The sequence below is a fragment of the Vombatus ursinus genome, unplaced genomic scaffold, assembly GCF_900497805.2.
Source record: "Vombatus ursinus unplaced genomic scaffold, bare-nosed wombat genome assembly UNPS02014833.1, whole genome shotgun sequence".
Classification (NCBI taxonomy): Eukaryota; Metazoa; Chordata; class Mammalia; order Diprotodontia; family Vombatidae; genus Vombatus; species Vombatus ursinus.
Genome location: NW_020954611.1, coordinates 38,764 through 61,060, shown reverse-complemented (window position 1 = coordinate 61,060; position 22,297 = coordinate 38,764). Strand labels below are relative to the sequence as shown.

The 22,297-nt window shown below is 40.5% G+C and overlaps 1 protein-coding gene across 1 annotated transcript in view; it reads right to left on the bottom strand.

The window, feature by feature from the left end:
- Positions 1–5,530: 5,530 nt before the first annotated feature.
- The window catches only part of BAG3 (BCL2 associated athanogene 3), a 32,631-nt gene continuing 15,864 nt past the window's right edge, over positions 5,531–22,297 (bottom strand). The window contains exons 2-4 of the mRNA XM_027839900.1: positions 13,576–13,917; positions 11,125–11,526; positions 5,531–6,958 (exon numbers count right to left, since the gene is read on the bottom strand). Coding sequence (XP_027695701.1) covers positions 6,128–6,958; positions 11,125–11,526; positions 13,576–13,917 — 1,575 coding nt within the window. The 3' untranslated portion in view covers positions 5,531–6,127. The remainder of the gene's footprint in view (positions 6,959–11,124; positions 11,527–13,575; positions 13,918–22,297) is intronic.

Sequence of the window (22,297 nt, the reverse complement as noted above, 5' to 3'; positions counted from 1 at the left end):
GCAACACCCAGTTGCAGTTACAGATTGAACCTCCCTCAAGTTTGATCAGCCATCTTGCAAATTCGTGGGCCAAGAATCATAATGAAGTACAAGTAAAATAATAAAAAAAAAGTTATTATTAATCGATGCATGAGCAATCACTTATCAAAATATCAGGTGTTTGGGTCGGAAGGGGTCTTGGCAGTCACCTGGCCCATGGAGCACCCATTCCGATACACCCAATCAGTACTACTCTAGCTACTGTGGAGGATGTGGTGCCCTCAAGCATGATTCCTGCCCGTAAGCGACTTACCTCATAATTGGGGGATGAAGATTAAAATCCATGAAACAGAAAAAAGTTAAAACCGTAAAACAGAAAAGTTAAGTACCAAGTTGTATGGTATAGACTCTTTAAGCACAACAGGGATTCAAAGAAACTGATCTAGAGTTTGGTATTTAGTATATGTATAATCTTAGGCAAGTCACTTAACCTCCTTCAGCCTTTGTTTCTTTATCTATAAAACAAAGGGGTTAGACTGCATGTCCTCTGAGGTCTCCTCCACCTCTTGATCTGTGATTCTATGGGTCTTTCAGTCTTTACAAAGGTGGCTCTTCATCTAGGCATGGAACGATGGATAGGATTTATATACAGCAAGAGGCTGGTCATTAGAATAGGAAGAAATCATAGGAACCCACCAGATATAAAGGTAGAAATGAGCATGATAAATAGTTAAGAGAATGGAGAGTGAATATTGAATTTGTGGTGGATATGACTGCACAGAGAGGATGAGATCAGGTTGGAAAAGGTCTTTCAAGTGCCACAGAAAAATCTGGACTTGATGTGGTAGAGCCATTCTTGGGAAGAAGAGCATCCTAGTCAAAGTGATGTTTTAGGCCACTTGTTCTGGCAGATTAGCATCTAGACAACATGGATTGGAGGAGACTAGAGTACAAAAGGCCTGTTAGGAAGCTACTGATATAGTTCTGTGTTAGGGGAAGAAGAATGGCATGTTAAAGCAACATTGAATTGGAAAACAGAATCAAAATATCTGGGCTGGAAGGTAAGTCACCCAACTCTCTGAAAGTCCATTTCCTAAGCTGTAAAATGAAAGCAATGTGTATGCTATTATTTTACAGGATGATTTCAAGGATGGAGTGAGATGGTATATGCAGTATCTTTTAAACCATAAAGCGCTGTCATGTAGGGGAGCTCTGATGAAAAGCAGCAGTCTACACAGAGAAAGCTTTAACAAACTATTGCTACTCAGAAGGAGAGGATAGCTACTAATAGGGAGTCTCAATGTGCCTCCATGCTTAAAATGGGTAGCACACAGTGGGTGGGTTTGGGCTGGGAAGGTTGTATCCTTGCTCAAGTCCAAGGCTCAGAGTCCCTATGGGCTCAAACACAAAGTTTTACACAAAGGACCAACAAGATGCCAATAGGGCACCTTCTCCAGTTATCTATAGGACCAGTAAAGTGAGGGTATTTTCTAAATTGCCTAATAAGGAGTAAAGAATGAGCAGAGAAACTGGAAACTCAACCCTAATGGTGCCAATCCAGCAAGAGCCTGAAAAGGGTTAATTCCCCGAATCTGAGTTTATTAACACTGACATATTTATATGCTAGGTGGCTGGGACTGTATCATACAAACTGGTTTTCACTGGTTAAGAACACTAATTTTAAATTTTTTATTTTGAGCTCAAACACCAAAAAGGGCATTTCCACACCATACAACAGAACATAAAAGAGGGTTCTGTTGGAAACCATAAAGCTCCAGTTCATATTGCTAGCTTAAAATATGTATATATATATATATATATATATATATAACAAATTCTGCATATTGCTTTCAAAATTATATTGCTTGTCTGAACTTCCTCATATTCTATGCATCTTAAGAAATGTATCAATGATGCTCTTTTTTTTTTTTGGTGTCACTATAAAACACTACAGTGATGAACTGTGAATTTTTGGTTGTTCAGTTGTGCTTGACTCTTCGTGACCCCACTTGGGGTTTTCTTGGCAAAGATGCTAGAACGGTTTGCCATATCCTTCTCCAGCTCATTTTACAGATGAGGAAACTGAGGCAAACAGGGTGAAGTGACTTGCCTAAGGTCACGTAGCTAATAAGTGTCTGAGGTCAGATTTGAACTTAGGAAGGTAAGTCTTTTTGATTTCAGGCCTGGCACTCTATCTACTATGCCATCTAGCTGCCCTGAGTTGTTAACAGCTAGCATTTTTATAACACTTTAAGGATTATAAAATACTTTACATATATTTTCATTTGATCTTTGCAACAATCCTGTGAGGTAGGTGCTAATATCTCCATTTTGCAGATAAGGAAACTGAGGCTTTGAGAAGTTGTGACTCACCTAGTTTCACACTGCTAAATATCCTGCTGGGATCCTATCCCAGATAAGATCTGAACTCATCTTCTTGACTCCAGGTCCAGCACTATTCACTCAGCCACCGAGCTGCCCCTAGAGTGGTGACAGCAAGAATATAAAGAAATATTTTGGAGGAACAGATTTTGTGATCAATATAGAGGAGAAAGACTTTAAGATAACTCCATGGTCCTGAGCCTCAGGAACTGGGAGAATATTGGTAGCATTCATTAAGAGAGAATTGGAGCCAGCAATGGCGGTAGTATGTCAAGAAATGTCAGTAATAATGAGTTCTGTTTGAGACATGCTGAATTTGAATTAACTTGCACATAAAAGGAGGGGAAGGTAAAATCAGTGAATCAGAGTAGATTGTGAACTCCTTGAGGGCTGGGACGGTTTTTGGTCTCTATTTGTATCCCCAACACTTAGCCTGGAACATAGCAGGTGCTTGATAAATGGGCAGTGATTGAATAAAAAAAGATCTGGGAAAAGGGGATGAAGAAAACCTTAGCACTCCCTAGAAAATGGTGCACCTGGACCCAAGAGTAGGAAGACAGCACATACAATCAATAGCTATCAGCAATCTCTGTCAGTTCTATGCTGGAACTGCCTCCAGCTAGTGCATATAACCAGGGAGAAGAGCTTCAACTGCTGGCATTTGAAGCCTTATTTTCATCACACTATAGGGGCAGCCTGATAGTGACTATGAGATAGAGGAGCTAGGTAGGACTTCACTGCAGGGGGCACTGTGACTGCATCTATCTGCAAGGGATTCCTTGAAGTTTTTCCCTGTTTGTGGGTATGGTCTGTGGGACAATAGATTTTCCTGAGATTTCTGGTGTGCCTGGGATCTTTAAGCTCTACAACCAGCAGAAGTGAGTCCTTGGTAGCACCTTTTGAGTGATTCCGTCCCTCTCAAGGCATGTCTGTGTCAGAAATTAGGAACCTTGATAATGGTGGAAATGCGAATTCCAATGTGAGTTCTTTTGCTACCACTAACAAAGAGAATATGAAGTAGAATGAGAAAGTGCCTGGCAGATACAAAGAAAATGACTTGAGATTTCAAAGGAGGGAAGGGTTACTTTCTGACCGAGAAAAATCACTTCATAGAAGACATGGAATGATCTGTACCTTGAAGGATGGGTAGGATTTTCAACAGCTTGAGGTAAGAAGAGGATGGGCATTCCAAGAATAGGAAAGCAAAGGATATATTCAGGGCACAGCAAGTAGTTTATTCTGGCTGCAGTGTAGGGTTATGTGAAGGACAGTGACTTGTCATCACCACTGTCCCATCTATAACCTAGGGACCACCAGCAGATGCCAAATCTGACCCCAACTCATCCATCTAACCGCAGTACGAAGACACAAAGAAGAACAGACACATTCTTTTCCTTGGGTAAGTCTCCTAGTGAATTTGTTTATTACAAGTCATTCTCAGTTTCTCCTGCGTGAAGGATGTGCTCCTCTTTTATATCAACAGTGACAATGTGCTTTTAAGCAGAAATGCAATCCCACAGCCAGAACGTGGTACCCTGATGAGTTCATACCAGAATTATGCTGGCAGATCAACATCAGAATGACTTCAGCGTTGTTCACAAAGCTAAGAGTAGCAACCTGGTGACACAGGGTTGTGCATTGCTGATTCCAATATTAAACCAGAGTCAATAATAATGCTCAGAACATAAGCTCTGGGGTAAAACAGCCTTTATGGGTTATAAGTGCTTGTACCAAAAATCTCACTTTCAGCTTGAACACTTACTTTGTTTATAGTAAAAGTCTGTACCATGGCCAGATTTTCTCTGTAACCGTGTTCCTCCTCTACCCAAGATTTCAGATAGGCTTAAGGCTTTGCTCAATCCCTCCCTTCTCTATTGGTTTACTGTTCAAAAGTGAGTCAGAACATTCAGAAGGAAAAAAATACCAATATAAATCAGAATAGATGTGTATAGACACACACACACACACACACACACTCTATAAACAGTGATTCTGGGTGACTACTTAAATGCATTTAACATGATTCTGAACTAGGTGAAGTTGTGCAAGAATTTCTATGCATTCACTATTTTCTTGTACTGTTCCTTTCCCCCCTATTTATGTATATTTAACACACAAAGCCTCACACAATACATATAACGCTGAACCAAGTATACAGAGAAGCAGCATGCCACAGTACAAAAGGTACTGCTACACTGGGGAGCCAAACACTACCTGTGTTTTAGGATGGGTTCTGCCAGTGACTCTTTCTTTGTATGATGTTAAAGTTAGTTTGCCTTGCTGGGCCATCAGTTTCCTTATGTATAAGATGAGGGATCACAGGATCATAGAATTACAGCTGGAAGCGGCCTTAGAGGATTAAGAGCCCTAGATGACGCCTTCCAGCTCTATGATGCTACAGCTTCTAAAAATCTGTAATAAACTAGCTAACCCCAAATCCTCTGCTCCTCCTCCTGCTGCTCATATCCTTATCCTTTCAGAGCTTAACAGCAAATAATTCTAAAGGAGAAAAAAAGAAAGCGTTTAATAAGCACAAAGACAAGAAAATGAAAATATACAGTGAATATAAGGTTCAAAGTTATTGGCTTACTTCATAGCCTCCTTACTGTGATGGAATACATGGTAGGAGATTCGTTCTTTGGTAAACAGGGAAGTGAAAATCTTTTGGTCAAAGAGGCAGGACCTAGAATCTAAGGAACCCAAGGTTCTAGGTGTGTCCAAATCCTATCTTAAGAAACAGGATTGGTTCTAGGGATCCTACCTCTGAGGAGAATCAGTGAAATCCCAGACTGAGAATGAATCCCTAAACTCTAAAGTCTGCTCTCCTGAAAGCCTTGCCCAGCCTCTGTGGAACAGTTCTGCATTTTTGAACTACTTTACCACTTTGCATAGCCTAAAAGAGCCTTGAAGACTCAGGGCACTTAGCATGCCTTGAAGTCTGAGGTAGATGAGAATGCCTCCCCTAAATTTTCAAATGACTCTGTCTGGCAGTCTCCAAAAGGGGTGCTGGCATGTCACCTTATTTCATGGTTGTTGTCTTTCATCTGTGATGGGTCAATGTCAGAGGGCCAATGCAAAGATCCACCTCAATCGCAGACAGATCTGTACATGGGATTTATTTCAGATATAGATCAGTAACCGGGGCTTCAGAAACCACAATAAGCGTGTCTGGTTATTATATTATTCTTGGTTTATTTTCCATTCTTAAAATTGAGCATCGAAAGTTGTCCACACATATAAATAACACTACAGTTTCTTACATACTTTCTGCTATCTGCCATGACTTAAAGTATCCAATGGTGAAAAGAGAAAGAAAAAATCTTGTTGAAAGTTGAAGTTGGTTATTCTTGAGTGGCAGTACATTGATTTCTTCCCCTAGCTCCCTTCCACCAAGGAAGCAATGTGGGAAGACTATATGCACACAGATTAACATAGCATGCCCTTGTACACGGAGGGCACCAGAATGACTCAAGTATGGGGACTAACCTTTTGAAACAACAAGCAGCTTCTTTATTTATACAAGAGAAGAATACAGAAGAAAAGCGTCATTTTCATTCTAGCCCTTTTGGTGTTTAGGTTCCACCAGTACTTATCCCTACTACTGCTACCCTGGCCCAAGCTGTTACTGTGCCCCCCAAAGCTGCTATGTTTAGTATAAACCAGTGGCTGCAAAATTCCTGAAATGCATGCAACTTAAATTTTCTTTAAGCACACAGGGTCAAGTTCCCAAGTCCAAGTTAGTTTTTTATTTAGAACAGATAGGTGGCTATGGTTCTGCTGGATTACGCAATGTGCTTGTGCTTGTACTGGTGTCTACTGCCTCTTGGGTTTTGGGCTGCTGTACCTCTGTTCTGGACTCTCTTTGGACATTTTCATTCCTTGTACTCTTCTTGCTTTTGTCTACTGCTGTGGCACTGACTGCCATGGTTTCCTGCAGGGGCTTAACATTTTCTTGGGAGCTTGGCTGGAGTTCGTAAACTTGAACTTGACCCGGGACATCTTCAGCTTTCTGCTCAAGTTTTTCCAAAATCTGCTGGACCTTTCTTACACCATCCCTCCTGGCCTGACGCACATCAGCACGTCCTTCAGGGTCCACTGAATCCAAGGCCAGAAGCTCTTTGGTCAAATACTCTTCAATCATCAAATATTTTTTGTCTGTCTTCTTTCCTTCAAATGAATTCACAGCCTGCTCGAGCCCTTGGACCTTCTCCAGAATTGCTTCCACTTTCATCACACCAGGATGCTTGGGGCCTGCTTCCATATCAGCTGGCTTCTGTGGTGCTGGTTCAGGAGAAGACGGAATGGGGGAGGGTGGCTTCTCTTCGGCATCTACATTCTTGGAAGAGCTAGGGGCAGGAGGGCAGGGAATGGGAGAGGGGCTGGGAACTGGAGCAGAAGGGACCTTCACTTCAACCTTCTCAGAAGGAGGTGGAGGCTTCTGGGAAACTGGTTTAGATTCGGCCTCCTTGTGAATAACTTGAATTGGGATGTAGCCTGAAGAGAGATCTGGTCCAGCAGGGCTTGACTTATTTTCTGGCTTGTTTTCAGGCTGGGGTACCGGGGATGACTCTTGGCGGACCCCTGGCAGATGAGAAGCCTGGAGAAAACAAATATATTTTTAAAAACTGGAGGCTAGGTTAACTCAGAGTGACAATTGTAAGCAGATGTAGCTACGTGGATATTTTCAAAACTGAAAATACCAGGAAATAGATTTTAAGGACAGGCTTGGGCTACATAACACAAAGTGAAGTACAGATTATGAATGACATCTATCAAGTTAATTAAATCAAAGAAGAATGCCAGTCACAGATAGGGAGGATTTTTTGGGGGGGAGGGGTGAAAGCGAGGGGAGGGGTAGGACTTTTTGTTTCTTTAGACTGCACTGATTCAACTCATTAGTAATTATCAAATCTCCCCTTTTGTTATATATAAGCTTCCAGTCAGAGTATTTTCTTCTAAGATTCCATTTCTGAAAGGCTCTGTTCCTTTTCTGTCACTTCTGACTGCTCAGGGGCTGTTTCTGCCTAGGACAGTTTGCTTTTTGAAAGGATGATCAGGATATTTAAGCCTTTAAGAACCATGCTTCAGAGAAAAGGGGTGGGAGAGGGGGACGGAGCAGAAGAGTAAGAACTATGTTTCAAGACAGTTGGGGCAGAGACAAGAAGATAAAACTCTTAACTACAGGCCGCTAAGTGGCATGGTAAAATGTTAGGCTTAGAATTGGAAAGATCTGAGTTCAAACCCTGCCTCGATCGCCTCATATGTTGGAATTTGATGACCTCTAAGGTGGCTTCCAGCTCTAAAACCATGATTCTATGAAAAATGCCAAATATCTACCTAGGATGACTGAAAAGAAATAAGATGACAAGGATATTTAATCTTTTAAGAACCGTGCTTCAAAACAGAGTGGAGTTGGGGGAGGGAGGAATGTGCTTCCAGATAGCTGGGCCAGACACAAGCATAAGCAAAAACTCCAGCCAGATAGGTGGCATAGTGCATAGTGGATCCACTGGACCTGGAGTCAGGAAGTCCTGAGTTTGAATTATGCCTCAGTCATTTACTAGCTGTGTGGTCTTAGGCAAGCCACTAAACCTCTCCCATACTCAATTTCTTCAACCATAAAATGGGGCTGATAATAGCAACTAGCTCATAAGGTTGTTTTGTTGTAAGGATCAAATGAGATGTAAAGAGATCTGCAAACCTTAAAGCTCTCTTAATAAATCTTAGTTATTATTATTATTCTAGTTATTCAGTGTGTTTGCACTGACTTTCTGAGCGCATGCAGGAAGGTGAGGCATTGCACAAGTTCCACTGCTTCTTATATTATCTGTGCATGAAACAGAGATGAAATGGTGCTCTAACTCCATCTATTTACATATATGCTAACACAAAAATACACCCTCTAGCCCTCAGTGTGCTCATCTGTAAAGTACGGGACTGGAACCGATCGTTTCTAAGCTCCCTTCTTCCAGCTGTAAAGCCAGTGGGGATCAGTCAGGTTCACGGAGGAGCCTCCTCGAGCTGTGCTCACTCCAAAGCTGCACTGATCTTTCCCTGCTCTGAGGAAAGCACGTCAAGTCTCTATCTCACACCATGTTCTCTAACTGTGGATGAGCCTGTCGATACAACTGCACTGTTGGGGAAGCCCAGGAGACCAGAGAACAGGGGCATGCCTTTTACTTATACAGAGTTGGTAACCTAGGACATGCTCAATAAATTACTCATTAGTTGATAGAGGGATTGATTAATCAGGTGCAGTCAGCAATATGTTACAGTAAGTGGTTTAGAATCATGAAGCACCTCTATTTTTTTTCCTTACATAGTATAAGCAAAGAGAAGGAGACAGTGGATAGAATGCTGAATTTGGAGTCAGGAAGATCTGGGTTTTAAATCCACCTCAGATGCTTATTAGCCAGGTGACCCTGGGCAATTCACTTAAACTCTGTCTGCCTCCAGTAAAATGGAGATGACAGGAGCCACAACATTTCCAAGGGTCGTTGGGAAGATCATATGAGATAATCTATGGAAAGGAATTTTGCAAACCCTTAAAATGCTCCATAAATGTGAGCTATTACTAAGAAATACTACTATTCCACAGAAAACAGCATGGTTCTAGCAGTTAGCTCCATGAAAGGGGAGACTGAATACAAGTGCTTCAGAAGGCCCCTGTATCACAATGGCCCTCAAACCTGTATGATGATGGCAAAATATTCTCACATTGAGGTTACAAAGTCTGTTGAAGTTTTTAAATGGAAAATATGCAAAATATTATTTTTCTGCAAATACTGTCATTCTGCTAACCCAAAGCATGCAGAAGGAAGCTATCACCGTTCCATAGACCACTATATGTTTTTTCAAGTAGCACAGCTCTTTGGAGCAAACCAGGACATGTCATTTGTGTAAGAGGCACAAGAGGGTAACTTCAAGGACTTCTGGGTTAGCAAAAATGCATGGCAGATCTAGTGCTGGTGTGCTGGCAGCTCCAAGTGGCACTCGACTCACATTAGATAATAACAATAATAACAGCTAACATTTATATGGCACTTTAAGGTCTGCAAAACATTTTACATACCTTAATTTTATTTGCTACAACAACCCTTCAGGGTTGCTACTATCTCCTATTCCTAGATAAAGAAACTAAGGCTGAGAGTAGTTAAGTGACTTGCTCAAGGTCACACTGCTAGTTAGTGGCAGGGGCAGGATTCAAACCCTTCCTACTTTTAAGTCCCTTACAGCATCCACTAAGCTCCCTCGCTGCTTCAGTTCTCAGGATGAAAAGCTCTTTTACAGACAATCTAAACTTTCCCATAAAAGCAATGACGACAAGGCATCAGTCTCTTAACCAAATCCACCTGATCCTGTGATGTCACTCAGGGGAGCCCTGCCTTAGGTTCCCCTTTGCAAAGGATCACCAAAAGCAAACAAAAGTTTCACTAAACAAGCAGACAAAAATCACAGGTGTGAGAGAGACCTCAGGGATCATCCAATGATTCGAATCCAACCCGCCCACTTTACAGATTAGAACTAAAGCAAAGGAAATGACTCGCCACAGCAAATAGCTGGGGAGTTTAGAATAGATGAGAAAGCGATTAAATTAACGGATAGGGCAGAGGAATCAATTCCTGCAGGCACTCCACAAGTTACTTAGTACTTCTCTAAACTTTGGGAAAAGGATGGACTGTTTATGTTGTGGGGGTTTTGTTACTTTGAGGTGAGAGAACTTGAAAGTGATTGATCAGATCCCCCCCCACCCCAATATTCCAATAACATTAAAAAAAAGCTAGTGAGTGGCAGATACAGGAACCCAATTTCTGGATCCTTTGGTTTCACAGTTTCTGCATTTTACCACAGCTAATCCCCTAGAAGCCCATGAAATTAGGCCAGGCCCGGAAGCAGTCAGGCTGTAGCTAAGTACAAGCTGTGACAAGGAATCTTGGTTCTCGGACTGCATTTCTGTAGGCACCTCAGAAGAGAGGATAGTAATACAATAACATAGCTAACATTTATCAAGCACGACGTAAGGCCTGCAAAGTGATTTACATATATCTGAGCTTATTTGATCTTTATGAATAGCCTTGGGAGGTAGGTGCTATTATTATCCCTACTTCACAGATGAGGAAACTGAGCCTGAGAGGAGTTGAGTGACTTGCTCGGGGTCTCACAGCTACCAAGTGTCTGTGGCCAGATTGGATCTTAGGGTCAGCATTTTATAGTTATTTATATATTATTATTATTATATATAATATAATAATAATATATGTTATTTATTATAATATAATATAATTATAATATATATTATTTATTATATAGTTATTTATTATTTATAGCTCGGTATTTTATCCACCGTACTACTGACCTATCATGGAATGATAGATGGAATGGAAAGGGTACTGGATTTGAAACCACTGTAACTGGGTTCAAATCCAAATTTTCTGACCCAAATGATTTGGAAGTACTTCTGCTACTTGCTATCCTGTCTAACCGAGGGAAAGTCACTGAACTTCTGTGGCCCTGATTTTGCTCCTTGGTAAAATTAGGGGAGGGGGAAGAGCGTGGAATTTGGGGCTCTAAACTCAGAGTCCTTTCTAATTCTAAATTCCAATTAATTGCCTCACATGAAATGCATTAAGTGCATTGCCTCCAGAAATGAAAGACCAACGGGGTGAAAATTATACTAACCTCAGATGGGGTTCTTCAAGATTAAAGAATTCTTGGTATTCTGAGTAAAACAGCCTAAAGGCTTTGGAATAGAAGTCTCCCTACCTGGGGGCTGTCAATGACTGTGTGTCCTCGGGCAGGAGATGAGGAAAGTACAGATGCATTAGCTCTGCATGGAGATCCTTCCCGGCTGGATGTGCCCCTGGCAACCACTTTGAATGGGGACTGTGCATGGACGGCCCTGGGTTCCCGGTCATCAGCATGGACTCTGTATGTTGGCTGTTGGGACTGGTATTCTACTCCCTGGGAAGCTGGATAGTGAGTCTTCTGGGCCTGATGATAAGCCTGTGCTGGCTGCCTGGGGAGATTTTGCTCATGGATCACAGGAATAGGTATATAGCCTCGGGGAAGCTGGTGGCTTCCCTTGGTGCTCCTGGCAGCTGATGGAGGGAGACCAGAGGAGGAGGAGGAAGAGGAAGAGTCTGAAGCAGCTGGAGACTGGGATCTCTGTAAGTCACAAAAGTAAAAAAGATTTTTCACTTGGATGACCTCTCATCCCATGTACTCACTACATTAACCAAATGTGATGAGTTGGTTTCTTTTCTTTTCACTGGTGCCAAGAAACTGGAAACAAAGTAGATGCCCATCAACTGGAGAACAGCTACACAAATTGTGGCCTATGAATGTAATGGAATATTACCAGGCTGTGAAAACGATGAAAATAATGAATACAGAAAAGAATGGGAAGGCTCACATGAACTGATACAAAGTGAAGTAAGCAGAACCAGGAAAACAATTACACAATGATTACAACACCACAAATGGAAAGAACAACAAAATAATTAAAACTGAATGCTGTGAGAGTGTAATGATCCTATTTGGCCCCAAGGAAGACATATGAAAATGTGCCTCCCTCTTTTGAAAAGGTAAGGGACTATGGATGTAGAACACTGCATTATGGTGCTGGACTTAGCTGATGTGTTGGTTAGTTTTGCTGAAATGTCTTTAAAAAAGATTGTCTCTACTCTTTGTATCCTTTGTAATGGTTCTTTGGAAAGGGAAGGGTTGAGGGATATGCTGGGAAATAGGGGTGAGGTTAAAAACATATCAATAAAAATTGAAAAAGAAAAATCTCACAGAGCACAACTATATGCACTGCTTGTTATGAAAGAGAAAGCTTCCCCTGATGTTCTATACCAGGGTTATTTTAATTCCTACATGGAGGTAGTACAAGCCAAGCAGATGCAGACAGCAGAAGACATGAAAGCTATCTTTAGGGCAGACAGAAAATGAAAATTACTGTCTAAGAGGCAGGTAATGCTATTTGCATCTAATATGTCTAAGGTCTTGAGCCAGAAAATGGTTTAAGAGCTGGTCTTCAGATAGTAATGCACTGAATCTAACTTTCGGAACCATGGGACTTCAGAGCTGGCAGAGACCTTGAAAAAGATATGGTCCAACCCCTCATTTTGCAGATGAGGAAACAGAGGCCTGGAGAGGCTAATGATTTGCTTGAGGTCACAGCTAGCGCAGAGCTAGGAATAAAACCCAATTCTCCAGACTCCCAAGCTATCTGTATTTTAACTTTCCCACAATGCTTCCTTGCATAGGATCATAATGCTAGAAAACTGGAAAGAGACTTTATTAACGGTCATCTAGCCTGACCTCATTTTACAGTTGGAGAAATGGAGGCCTAGAAGTGTGAACTTACTTGCCAAAAGTCACCCTGGTAGTACAAGCCAGAGTGAGTAGCTAAATCTGATCCTCCTCCTCCTAATCTTCTATGCCAGACTACAATTTAGACTGAGGGTCTTAAAACACTGCCTTAACGCAGCTACCTCCAGCAGCAATTTGGTTTGGTTTTACTTTAGAATTAGAGATATTCAGCCTTACCTTGCTTCAAACTTAGCTATTTTGTCTCTGAAATAGGAAGAAAATTAATTGACCATAAGAACCATTAGTTGTTTGGTTTTGGGGTTTTTTTGGGGGTGGGGGCAGAATGAAGGCAGCATGGTAAAGTGGAAAGAGAACCAGGTTTGAGAATCAAAAGATATGTAGGTTGAAATTCTTCCTCTGACACTTACTATTTATGTGTCTGCATAGCTCTTTTATAAGTCAAATGATCTTTTTAAGACTTAGTTTCCTCACCTGTAAAATACCTACCTCACAAGGTTGTTGTGAGAATTAAATAATACAGCACTTTAAAACACCATAGAAGTATCAGCTATTATATTATTTGATGAAACAGCCTCAAGAGATTATTAAAACAGTATGCTAATTAATATACATTTTCAGGGAATGTCTATTGTGAGGACTTTGGATAATTGTTGGAAAAGTGTCTTTTGTCAAAAGAACATGTACTGGGGGAAAAAAGCCAACTTTTCCTGAGTGGCTTGTTGACTGATGAGGATACCCAAATAATCCATTATACATTAAAAGTCAGAAATGCCCAGGAAATCCGAATTATATGCCTATGGGTGACCGAATGAACCAAGGCAGCCCCAAAGGGCAACGAATGGTGGCTAGGCCACCTTCCTATAAGACACACCCAATTACCTCAAGTCCTTGAGAGGCTGGAGCTGCTGCAGCTGTTGTTGCCTTTCCACACTGTTTTTCTGTCTGTGTAGGTTCAGATGAGCTTCTGAGGGTGGATTCTGATGGGGAAAAGGACCTTAATGGTGACTGAGATCTCAGAGGGGTTGTTTTTGCTTTCACTCGCTGTATCCCAGGCTGATGGTAGGAGTAGAACGGGTGCTGCTGCCGGTTTTCAGATCCTTCGTGGAGAACTGGAATGGGTATGTAGCCAGCACGAAGCTGGGGATACACGAGGGTGCCCTCCCTAGCAGGAGGCAACTTGGGACTCTCCTCAGATGGGCCATTGGCTGATGACTGACTTTCCTAAAACAAAAGGAACCAGAGACAAAGAAATGGGGGATGGAAATGAATGACAGGAAAGCAAAATATAGAAAGCATGTAGCTAGTCAAGTCTTCAGAACCAAAGAGAACTTCTTGACACCCACGAACAATGTGGGAATTTTTGGACAATCAACTTTCAATGACCATTAAAAAAAAAAAAAGCCCATGGCACTCTTATTCCATCTATCTGACTCCCAGGGTAGGAGCCACAACCATCTCTGCTCCTCTGCTATTTCCAAATTATTCTCTCAATGGTCATTCTTCTTTTGAGGGGAGGGACTTTTCTTTTTGTCTGTCTCCCAAAGGCCCTATACCTTGTAATTGCTTGATAAATGTCTGCTGGATGTTAAAAAAAAAATTAAAAATTAAAAAAAAAAAACAAAACCAACCACTTTCGTACCATTATTCTCCTGTCTCCTCAAAGCTTTTTTTTTTTTTTTAAACCACCCTAAGGTGCTAAGGAGCCTACCGTTTGGCTAAATGTTAAAGAAGCATAACAACAAAGAGAAAGTAGGATGAGTTTTTGGTTGGCATCCCTAACAATGAGAAAGGTCAATGTCCATAACTGGCCAGTCAAGTCTACTCTGGGTGATATAGTGGGCAAGAGAACACATCAAACAGATAGGTATTTGTGGACCTTACTGAGTCATCTGAGAGCCAACAGAGAGAAATGATCAGTGTTGCAGTACTGGTACTTAAAGAAATTCAAAAAAGTCAAATTACAGAACTACATTATTTCAAGACAACTCATAGATTTAGAGCTGAAAGGAATCTGGGGGCATCAAGTCCAACTACCTCATTTTACCAATGAGGGGAATGAAGCACATAAAGGTTAGATAACTTTTCCACGGTCACACTGCTATTAAGTGTCTGAGGTAGGATCTGGACCCAGGTCGTCTGGGTTCAATCCCGTGTCCACTATGCTATACTTTTTCAAGCTTCCTACAGATTTACGCTTTGTTTACTAATTAGAAAGATTAAAGATGAGCCAAAGAGGTTTGTAACAATGATCTTCGCACCAATACAAAGAGGCTAGCTAACAGAAAATAAGTTCAAGCCAGGGCTCAACAAGAGAAGTTGAGAACAGGGTAAAATGCCTTCAAGTATACAGAAAGAACATAGAAGTGGTTATAAGCCTAGGACTGCAGAGCCTAGGGCTATTTGTGCCTTATTGATGCTAACAAGCCCAGGTTAAGAATGACTGGGATCCTCCTTATGTCCTCTTATGAAGTTCTTCCTTCAGTGGTCAGTCTATTTTGGGGCCCTCCAGAAGGCCAAGTTCCAGATGTACCACTGGGAAAGATCAGGTTACAGACAACAAGGCACCTCGGTCACTCACTAAGCAATGTCATTATTTACCATGCAGGGAGCTTTCCAAAGGAAGGCATATCACACATATATTTGGAGTCCCCCAAAGTAGCTAAATTTTATGAGTAAAAAATGTCAAACTGACATTTGACCATTGACCAAATTGAACTTTGACCACATGGCAACTTCTTTGAAAGGTAGTGATTTTCTGGCCCAAATAGAAATATTTTTCCTTAAGTGACCATATCTTTGAAGACAAAAACAAAAATTAAAAACTAAGAAACTTTGAGATTACAGAGAAAAACTTCTCCTGCAACAAGATTTGTTCAAGCCAAAAAAGTGACCATGAGAACTATTCGACAGATCTAAATTTTAGTTTTGTTACATGAAACATGTATGTATGTAAACATTTAGATGACTTTGGACACTAAATATGTTTACTTAACAATGTTTCCCTCTCTTGGAGGAACCCCGTTCCTACCAACTTTCTTTAGCAAATATCAAAGGCAAGGATATCACTTTGTCCTTGGGGACCCTGGCAGCTACCACCCACTCTCAGGGGCTGGATTAACACACCCACATGCTGGGGCTCCAGCATTTTTTTTTATTACCATGCTTAACTCTCCAGAGTCAGGCATCATACCAAGAGCTGAATTTCTAACCACTAAAAGAGGCTAAAAGGAACAAGAGAAAAATATTGCTGTCTTTCTCAAAGGTACCCGTGGAAGATTTATTCCTCTTCCTTTCCACTTTAAAGAGGGGAGTTGGAAAAAAGGCTGAGTTTTCATTACTGCTATAGGGTTTTAGTGGTGTTTTTTTTTGGGGGGGGGAGGGTGGTGGTTGGTGGTTGGTGGTGGTGGTGGTGGTGGTTGTTTTCACCTGTCATACTATTTCACAATGTTGGACAAAAGCCTTAACTGGGGTATACGGAATGACGCCAAGTCAACAAGTTTTATTAAAAGCCTACTATGTGCCAACACTGAAACAAGAGCTACAGAAGATACGTAGATGAGAGTGTCTCTTACCTTCAAGGAAGTTTACAGCCCAATGAGAGTGGCAAGAATCCATACACAAAATACTCAGCATTCAAAATAATAGTTAAGAAGTTGCATGGCATAGACTCTTGGGGTTTGTGAATTTTTAAAAAATATATTTTGATAACTATGTTTCAATATAATTGGTTTCTTTTATAATCCGAGGCTTCACCAGAATGCCAAAGGGTGAGGAGCATGTCAAATGAATCAAGAGAAGGAAAAGACTGGGGTTTTAGGTAGTTGGGAAGGCTTAGAAAGTCATGGAGGTGAAGGAGCTGGGCCTTGAAAAATATGTGGAACTTGGATAGGTGGAAAAATAGTAGGAGATAAGAATGGGATAGAGGGCAACACAAGCAAAGACAGAACTGAGCAGGTGATGTGTCAAGGACTAGCTTTACTGGGGCAAAATTACATGATGTATGGAATGGCTGGTGATTAAGACTGGAATAAGTAAAGTGGGAAGACCTTTCTTGTTTGGTTGAGTTGCTTAGTCTTGATTTGACAGGCAGTAATAGGGAGAGCCTGTGTGTTAGTAAGTAGAGTAGGATTACATAATGAAAACATTGTTTTAAGAAGATTCTGAAAGACTGTACTCAAATTCTTCTACCTTGTTAAGATCTGCAAGAATGTGTCCTCCATTATGCACAAGAGAACCCCATGATAAGCCACTGGAATAAGGCCTAAATGGAAGACTTCTGTATAGGTCCAACAATGCTCTCTATCATGAGGACCAGCCTAGCTGGGATCAGAGAGGACAATCATCTATTACCTAACAATGACTGATGAGTTTTTTTTTTAGCCATAGCAACATATGAAGACTGTCTACACCAAGGTGCAAGGGAGTTCCATCACTTGGCACAGTGCCTGGCACATTGGAGGGGCTTAATAAGTGCTATTTGACTAAGTTTCAGTCTGTATGGAGGGAATGGACCCAAACTCTGAAAATGACATATTCTTTAAATATTTTGAAGGTCAAATGCAGGATGGACTGGAGAAGAGAAAGCCAGGATGAAGGGAGACTAGTTAGAGAGTTTATTGTAAAATATTGTAGAAGGTAGGCATGAGTCGAGAGGAAGCATGGTATAGTGAAAAGAGTCTTGGATTGGGAGTTGGAGGATTTACTGTTTGTATCCCAGTTCTGCTACTTACTACCTGTGTGACCTTGGGCAAATCACCTAGTCACTCTTAGCCTTTTTTTTTTTAATCTATAAAATGAGGTTGGACTAAATGACCTATAAGGCTTTTTCTAGATCTAATGCATAAATCTATAATAGGGGTAGTGGCAGTGGTAAAGGACAGAAAGGAAGGAATCCAAGAGACTATGAGAAGGAAGAACCAACCTAACCTGGTGACAGAATGGAAAGAGAACGAAGGACAGGAAGAGGTCAAAGATGACTGACAGCTAAATAAGTATTTGTACCTTTTTTTTAACATTTTAACAATTATTAGACATTGTACAGTAACTTAAATTTGTTATATAAAAGGTTACTAATTAGTGAATTCTCTAAACAAAACCCTTGAACACAAGAAAAGATGGCATTTACGTAGCTAAACAGTTGGAAGGGACTTTGGAGATCATTTAGTCCAATGCCCTCCCTTTTATGAATGAATTAAATGAGTCCCAGAAAGATAAAGTTGTCCAAAGTTACATGGCTAGTTGGTGGAAGAGTTGGCATCTCTATATCGATGTTGACACTGATAAGCAATCCTCTCTCTTCCCTTGACTTTTGTCAAGGATCTCTCCTGGTTCTCCTCCTATTGGTGTGGTTACTCCTTGGTCTTCTTTGCTGTATTATCATTCATGTTCTGTCCCCACCCTAAACTCTAGGTGTTTCCCCAGGGCTCCGTTCTGGGCCCTCTTTTCTTTACTTCTTTCTCTAAGGTGTCATCAATTCCCATGGATTCAACTATACCTTAAAGCCAATGACTCACCAACCCATACATCCAGCCCTACTCTGTTCTCTCTTGGTAACCTGTTGGACACCTGACTGGATGTCTCACATGCATCTCAAACTCAGTATATTCAAAATGGAACTCTTCTCCCTAACCTTCCCTATTTTTTCTTTCTGTTAAGTGCACCATCATTTTTTGTAGTCTCCCCAGTTCACAAATTCAGAATCATCCTTGCCTCTTTCTCCTTTCTTGCCCCCTATTTAATCGATATCTAAAATGTTGGCTCTTCCTCCACAAAATCTCCTGTATCTGTTTCAAATCACAATCCTTCCCATTCGCAGTCCTGACTCTAGTTCAGGCCCTCATCATCTCTGTTCTGGACTATTGTCCTTGCCTCCTGATTTATTTCTTTTGGTCTCTCTGCTTCTAGTTCCTCCTCGCTAAACTTCACAGATAGCAAAATAATCTTCCTAATGTATTTATCATTCATTCCCCCGCTCATGAATCTTCAGTGGTTCCCCACTCTCTCAAATTCAAATATAAACTACTCTGCAACCTGGCTCCCTTTGCAGACTTCCTTCTACACTCACTCTAGGTTCCAATGAAACCAGCCTTCTTGCTGGTTCCCCTAAAGTCAACATTCCAACTCCCACTCCTGGGCCTTGTAGAGATTACTCCCCCAGTTTGTCTACTGTTCCCCAAACCTGGCATTCCATTTCTTGTCTCTGTGTCTGCATAAACTGTCCCTCATCCCTAGAATGCATCCCACACCTTCTCACCTCCATCTCTCGGAAACTTTTTTTTTCCCCTCTCCATGACTCAGCTCAGATACTAACCCACCCCAAAGAAGCCTTTCCTCATATTTTTGGGTCTTAGTGTTTGTTGCCTCCTCAAATTATTTTATATTTACTTAACTACTTACAGATTGGACCTCCAAAACTGGGGTGGGAAATCTACAGCCTCAAGACCACATGTGGCCCTCTAGGTCCTCAAGTGCGGCCCTCAGACTGAATCCAATTTGTTCTGTGAACCTTGAGGCCTTGGGTTCCCCACCCCTGCTCCAAAAGAATGTCTGAGGGTAGATTTTCAATTTTTGTTTTTATATTCCTGGTGTCTTACATAAAGTAAGCATTCAATAAATTCTTGTTAAACTGAATTCCAAACTCCCAATTTCTCCCCTTTTCTCTCTCCCACACTGCCTCTCGGAAACTCTACCTTACACCTTTATATAGTACTTTAGGATTTACAAAATCCTTTCAGTCTCTTTTGGTCCACACAAAATTCCTGTGGGCTCAAAAGCTTCCATTCAATTCAACAAGTAGGGGCAACTAGGTGGCTCAGTGGGACAGAGCACCAGCCCTGGAGTCAGGAGAACCTGAGTTCAAATGTGGCCTCGGATACTTGACATTTACTAGGAGTGTAACCCTAAGAAAGTCACAACCCCATTGCTTAGCAAAAACAAAAACAATCAATTCAACAAGCATTTCTCAGCTTTTCTGTGCAGGGCATTGCGCCTGGGATACAAAACACAAAGATCAAGGAGTTCTTGCCCTCACAGACCCTACATTCAACTCAGGGAACAGAACATAGACCATGTACACAAATAAGTAAATACGAAGTACTAAGGAGGTTAACACAGAGTAACTTTGAGAGAGAGATTGAGATGGAGTGACAGGGAGTCAAAGAGGGAGAGAGTAAGCAATAATAACTGGAAGTGATCAGACTTCCTGTAAGAGGTGGCACCTGGACTGTGCTTAAAGGAAACTAGGGATTCTAATAAATAGCCATTATTTTCAGCCTTTGCAAACATTCTAGTATCTTTTGGGAAGTCTCTATTTCGTTTCAGCCTGTTCAAATAGAATTATATCAATCTTAATTAAGTGAAAATAATAATCACAAAACAAACATCCTATGAGGTAAGCAGAACCAATATCATTACACAGATATAACAAGGATTGCAGCTAAAATTAGAATCTAGGTCTCCCAGAATCCCAGGCTGGTGTTCATTCCATACTATCCCACTATGCCTCCCTTAAAAGGGATATATACACATACATACACACATATTCCATAATTAGAGCCCAAGAGTATCTAGGTGTCACTGTAGTTAGAGTGCTAAGAACTGGGATCAAATTCGGTCTCAGACATTTATTAACTGTGTGACCTTGGGCAAGTCACTTCACCCTGTTTGCCTCAGTTTCCTCATCTGTAAAATGAGCTGGAGAAGGAAACAGCAAACCAATCCCAGTATCTCTGCCAAGAAAATCCCAAATGGGATCACAAAGAGGCAGACACAACTGAAAAAACTACTCAACAACAAATAATTAGAGCCCCACCAAGAGTAAGTAAAATAATGTTGTAAAGCAGCTCTTTCCAATTTTCATTGGATCTTAACTTCACATAAAATTGGAAATTGCCAACCATCTTAATTTAAAAGATTAAAAATCTTTTTAAAAAATTAAATAGGTTTTCTTCAAGTTTTAGTAAAGAAAAATGTTGATTTCTCCATCCAAAAATTTAAGGTGGTCTTATTTTTGTCTATATATTTATTTAGGGAATTCTCAAAGAGGAAACTACCCCCTCTAATGGAGATAAGCAGTCTGTCTGGTAAATTGTAGTTGGGCAGCTCTTTTGAACACTGAGACTTTAAATGATGTACATGCCAATGGTCACACAGGTATTATGTGTCAAGAGGTAGGACCTGGACCCAGCTCTTCCTGACTCCAATGTGTTTCTCTGTCTATGTTGTCTCTCTTATGTTTTTAAATTGCTCTTTTAAAATGGCTAAACAATATGTACCAAAATGTTCATAGCAGCACTCCTAGTGGTAGAAAAAAAAAAAGACACAAAGTGGGTAGCCATTGATAGTAGAATGACTAAAAAAATAAGTTTGCTATATGAATGTAAAGGAAGTAGCCAATGAGGAATTCTGATAACTATGAGAAGATATGTACAAAATGACGTGCAGGACAAAATGCTCAAAGCCAAAAGAACAAAGTACATAAGAATCATAACAATGTAAATGAAAACATCATTAAAAAGAAAATGAATTTTGAGTAATGGAAAAAAACAGTGAAGAGACCAGAGAAGAGATGACAAAACACACCTCCACCCTTACATCAGAAAGGAAGGGACTAGTAGGCCAAGAACACAGTATAAATACACTGTGAGATGTGGTCATTATAGCAAATGTATTTAATTGTTTTCTTTAGTCACATGTAAGGTTCAACTCACATGGGGAAAGAGGAGGGAAACAATTCTAACACAAAAACATCAATAAAATTTAATTCTAAAAAAATTAATCAACATGAAAGCAAGTAGGTTTCAGCACAGCTTCCCTAATAATCTCCTTACAGTAAGGCATCCTTGCCTTCAAATTTAGGCATAAGTGAATCTTGTAAGGCTTTTTTCTTTTTTCTTGTAGAAAGCAATGCTGTCAACTACAAAATCATATCATATGGGCAAGTTACCATAATTATATTATCTCTTGCTTAGCATCCTCCCAATTTACACATGACATAACAGTACACCTTCAACATTTACTCTAAAAAGAGGAATGTGTGATAATAAAGAGTTTAAACAGATCACCATAATTTAGAGGGCACAGATTGGCATAGTGAATATCATACTAGACTTGAAGTCAGAATAAACCTTAGTTTGAAAATTCTACTATGCTAATTAATAGCTGTGTGGTCATGGACAGGTTATATAACCTTTCTGAGCCAATTTTCTAATCTGTGAAATGGCAATAACAAAACCTATAGTATTATTATACATCTCACAGAATTGAAGTGAGACTCACATGTATACAAAATTACTCTTAAAAATGTAATGTTACCCAGTGAAAATGAGCATGATCTTTCAGGGCAGGAGATGGATATTAAACAAAATAGGTGACTTCCATATCTTCCTGATAAAAAGACCAGAGCTCAACAGAAAATTTGATCTTCAAATACAAGACTCAAGAGACATAAAAAGGTTAATTGGACAGAAAGAAACAACATGTTATTAATAAGGGCAAACTGTTTACATCCCTACAAGGGAAAATGAAACTTGTAACTCTTGAGAACTGTATTGTTATTATACCATGTTAAAGGGGTATACATAAAGGGGGTGGGAATAAATTG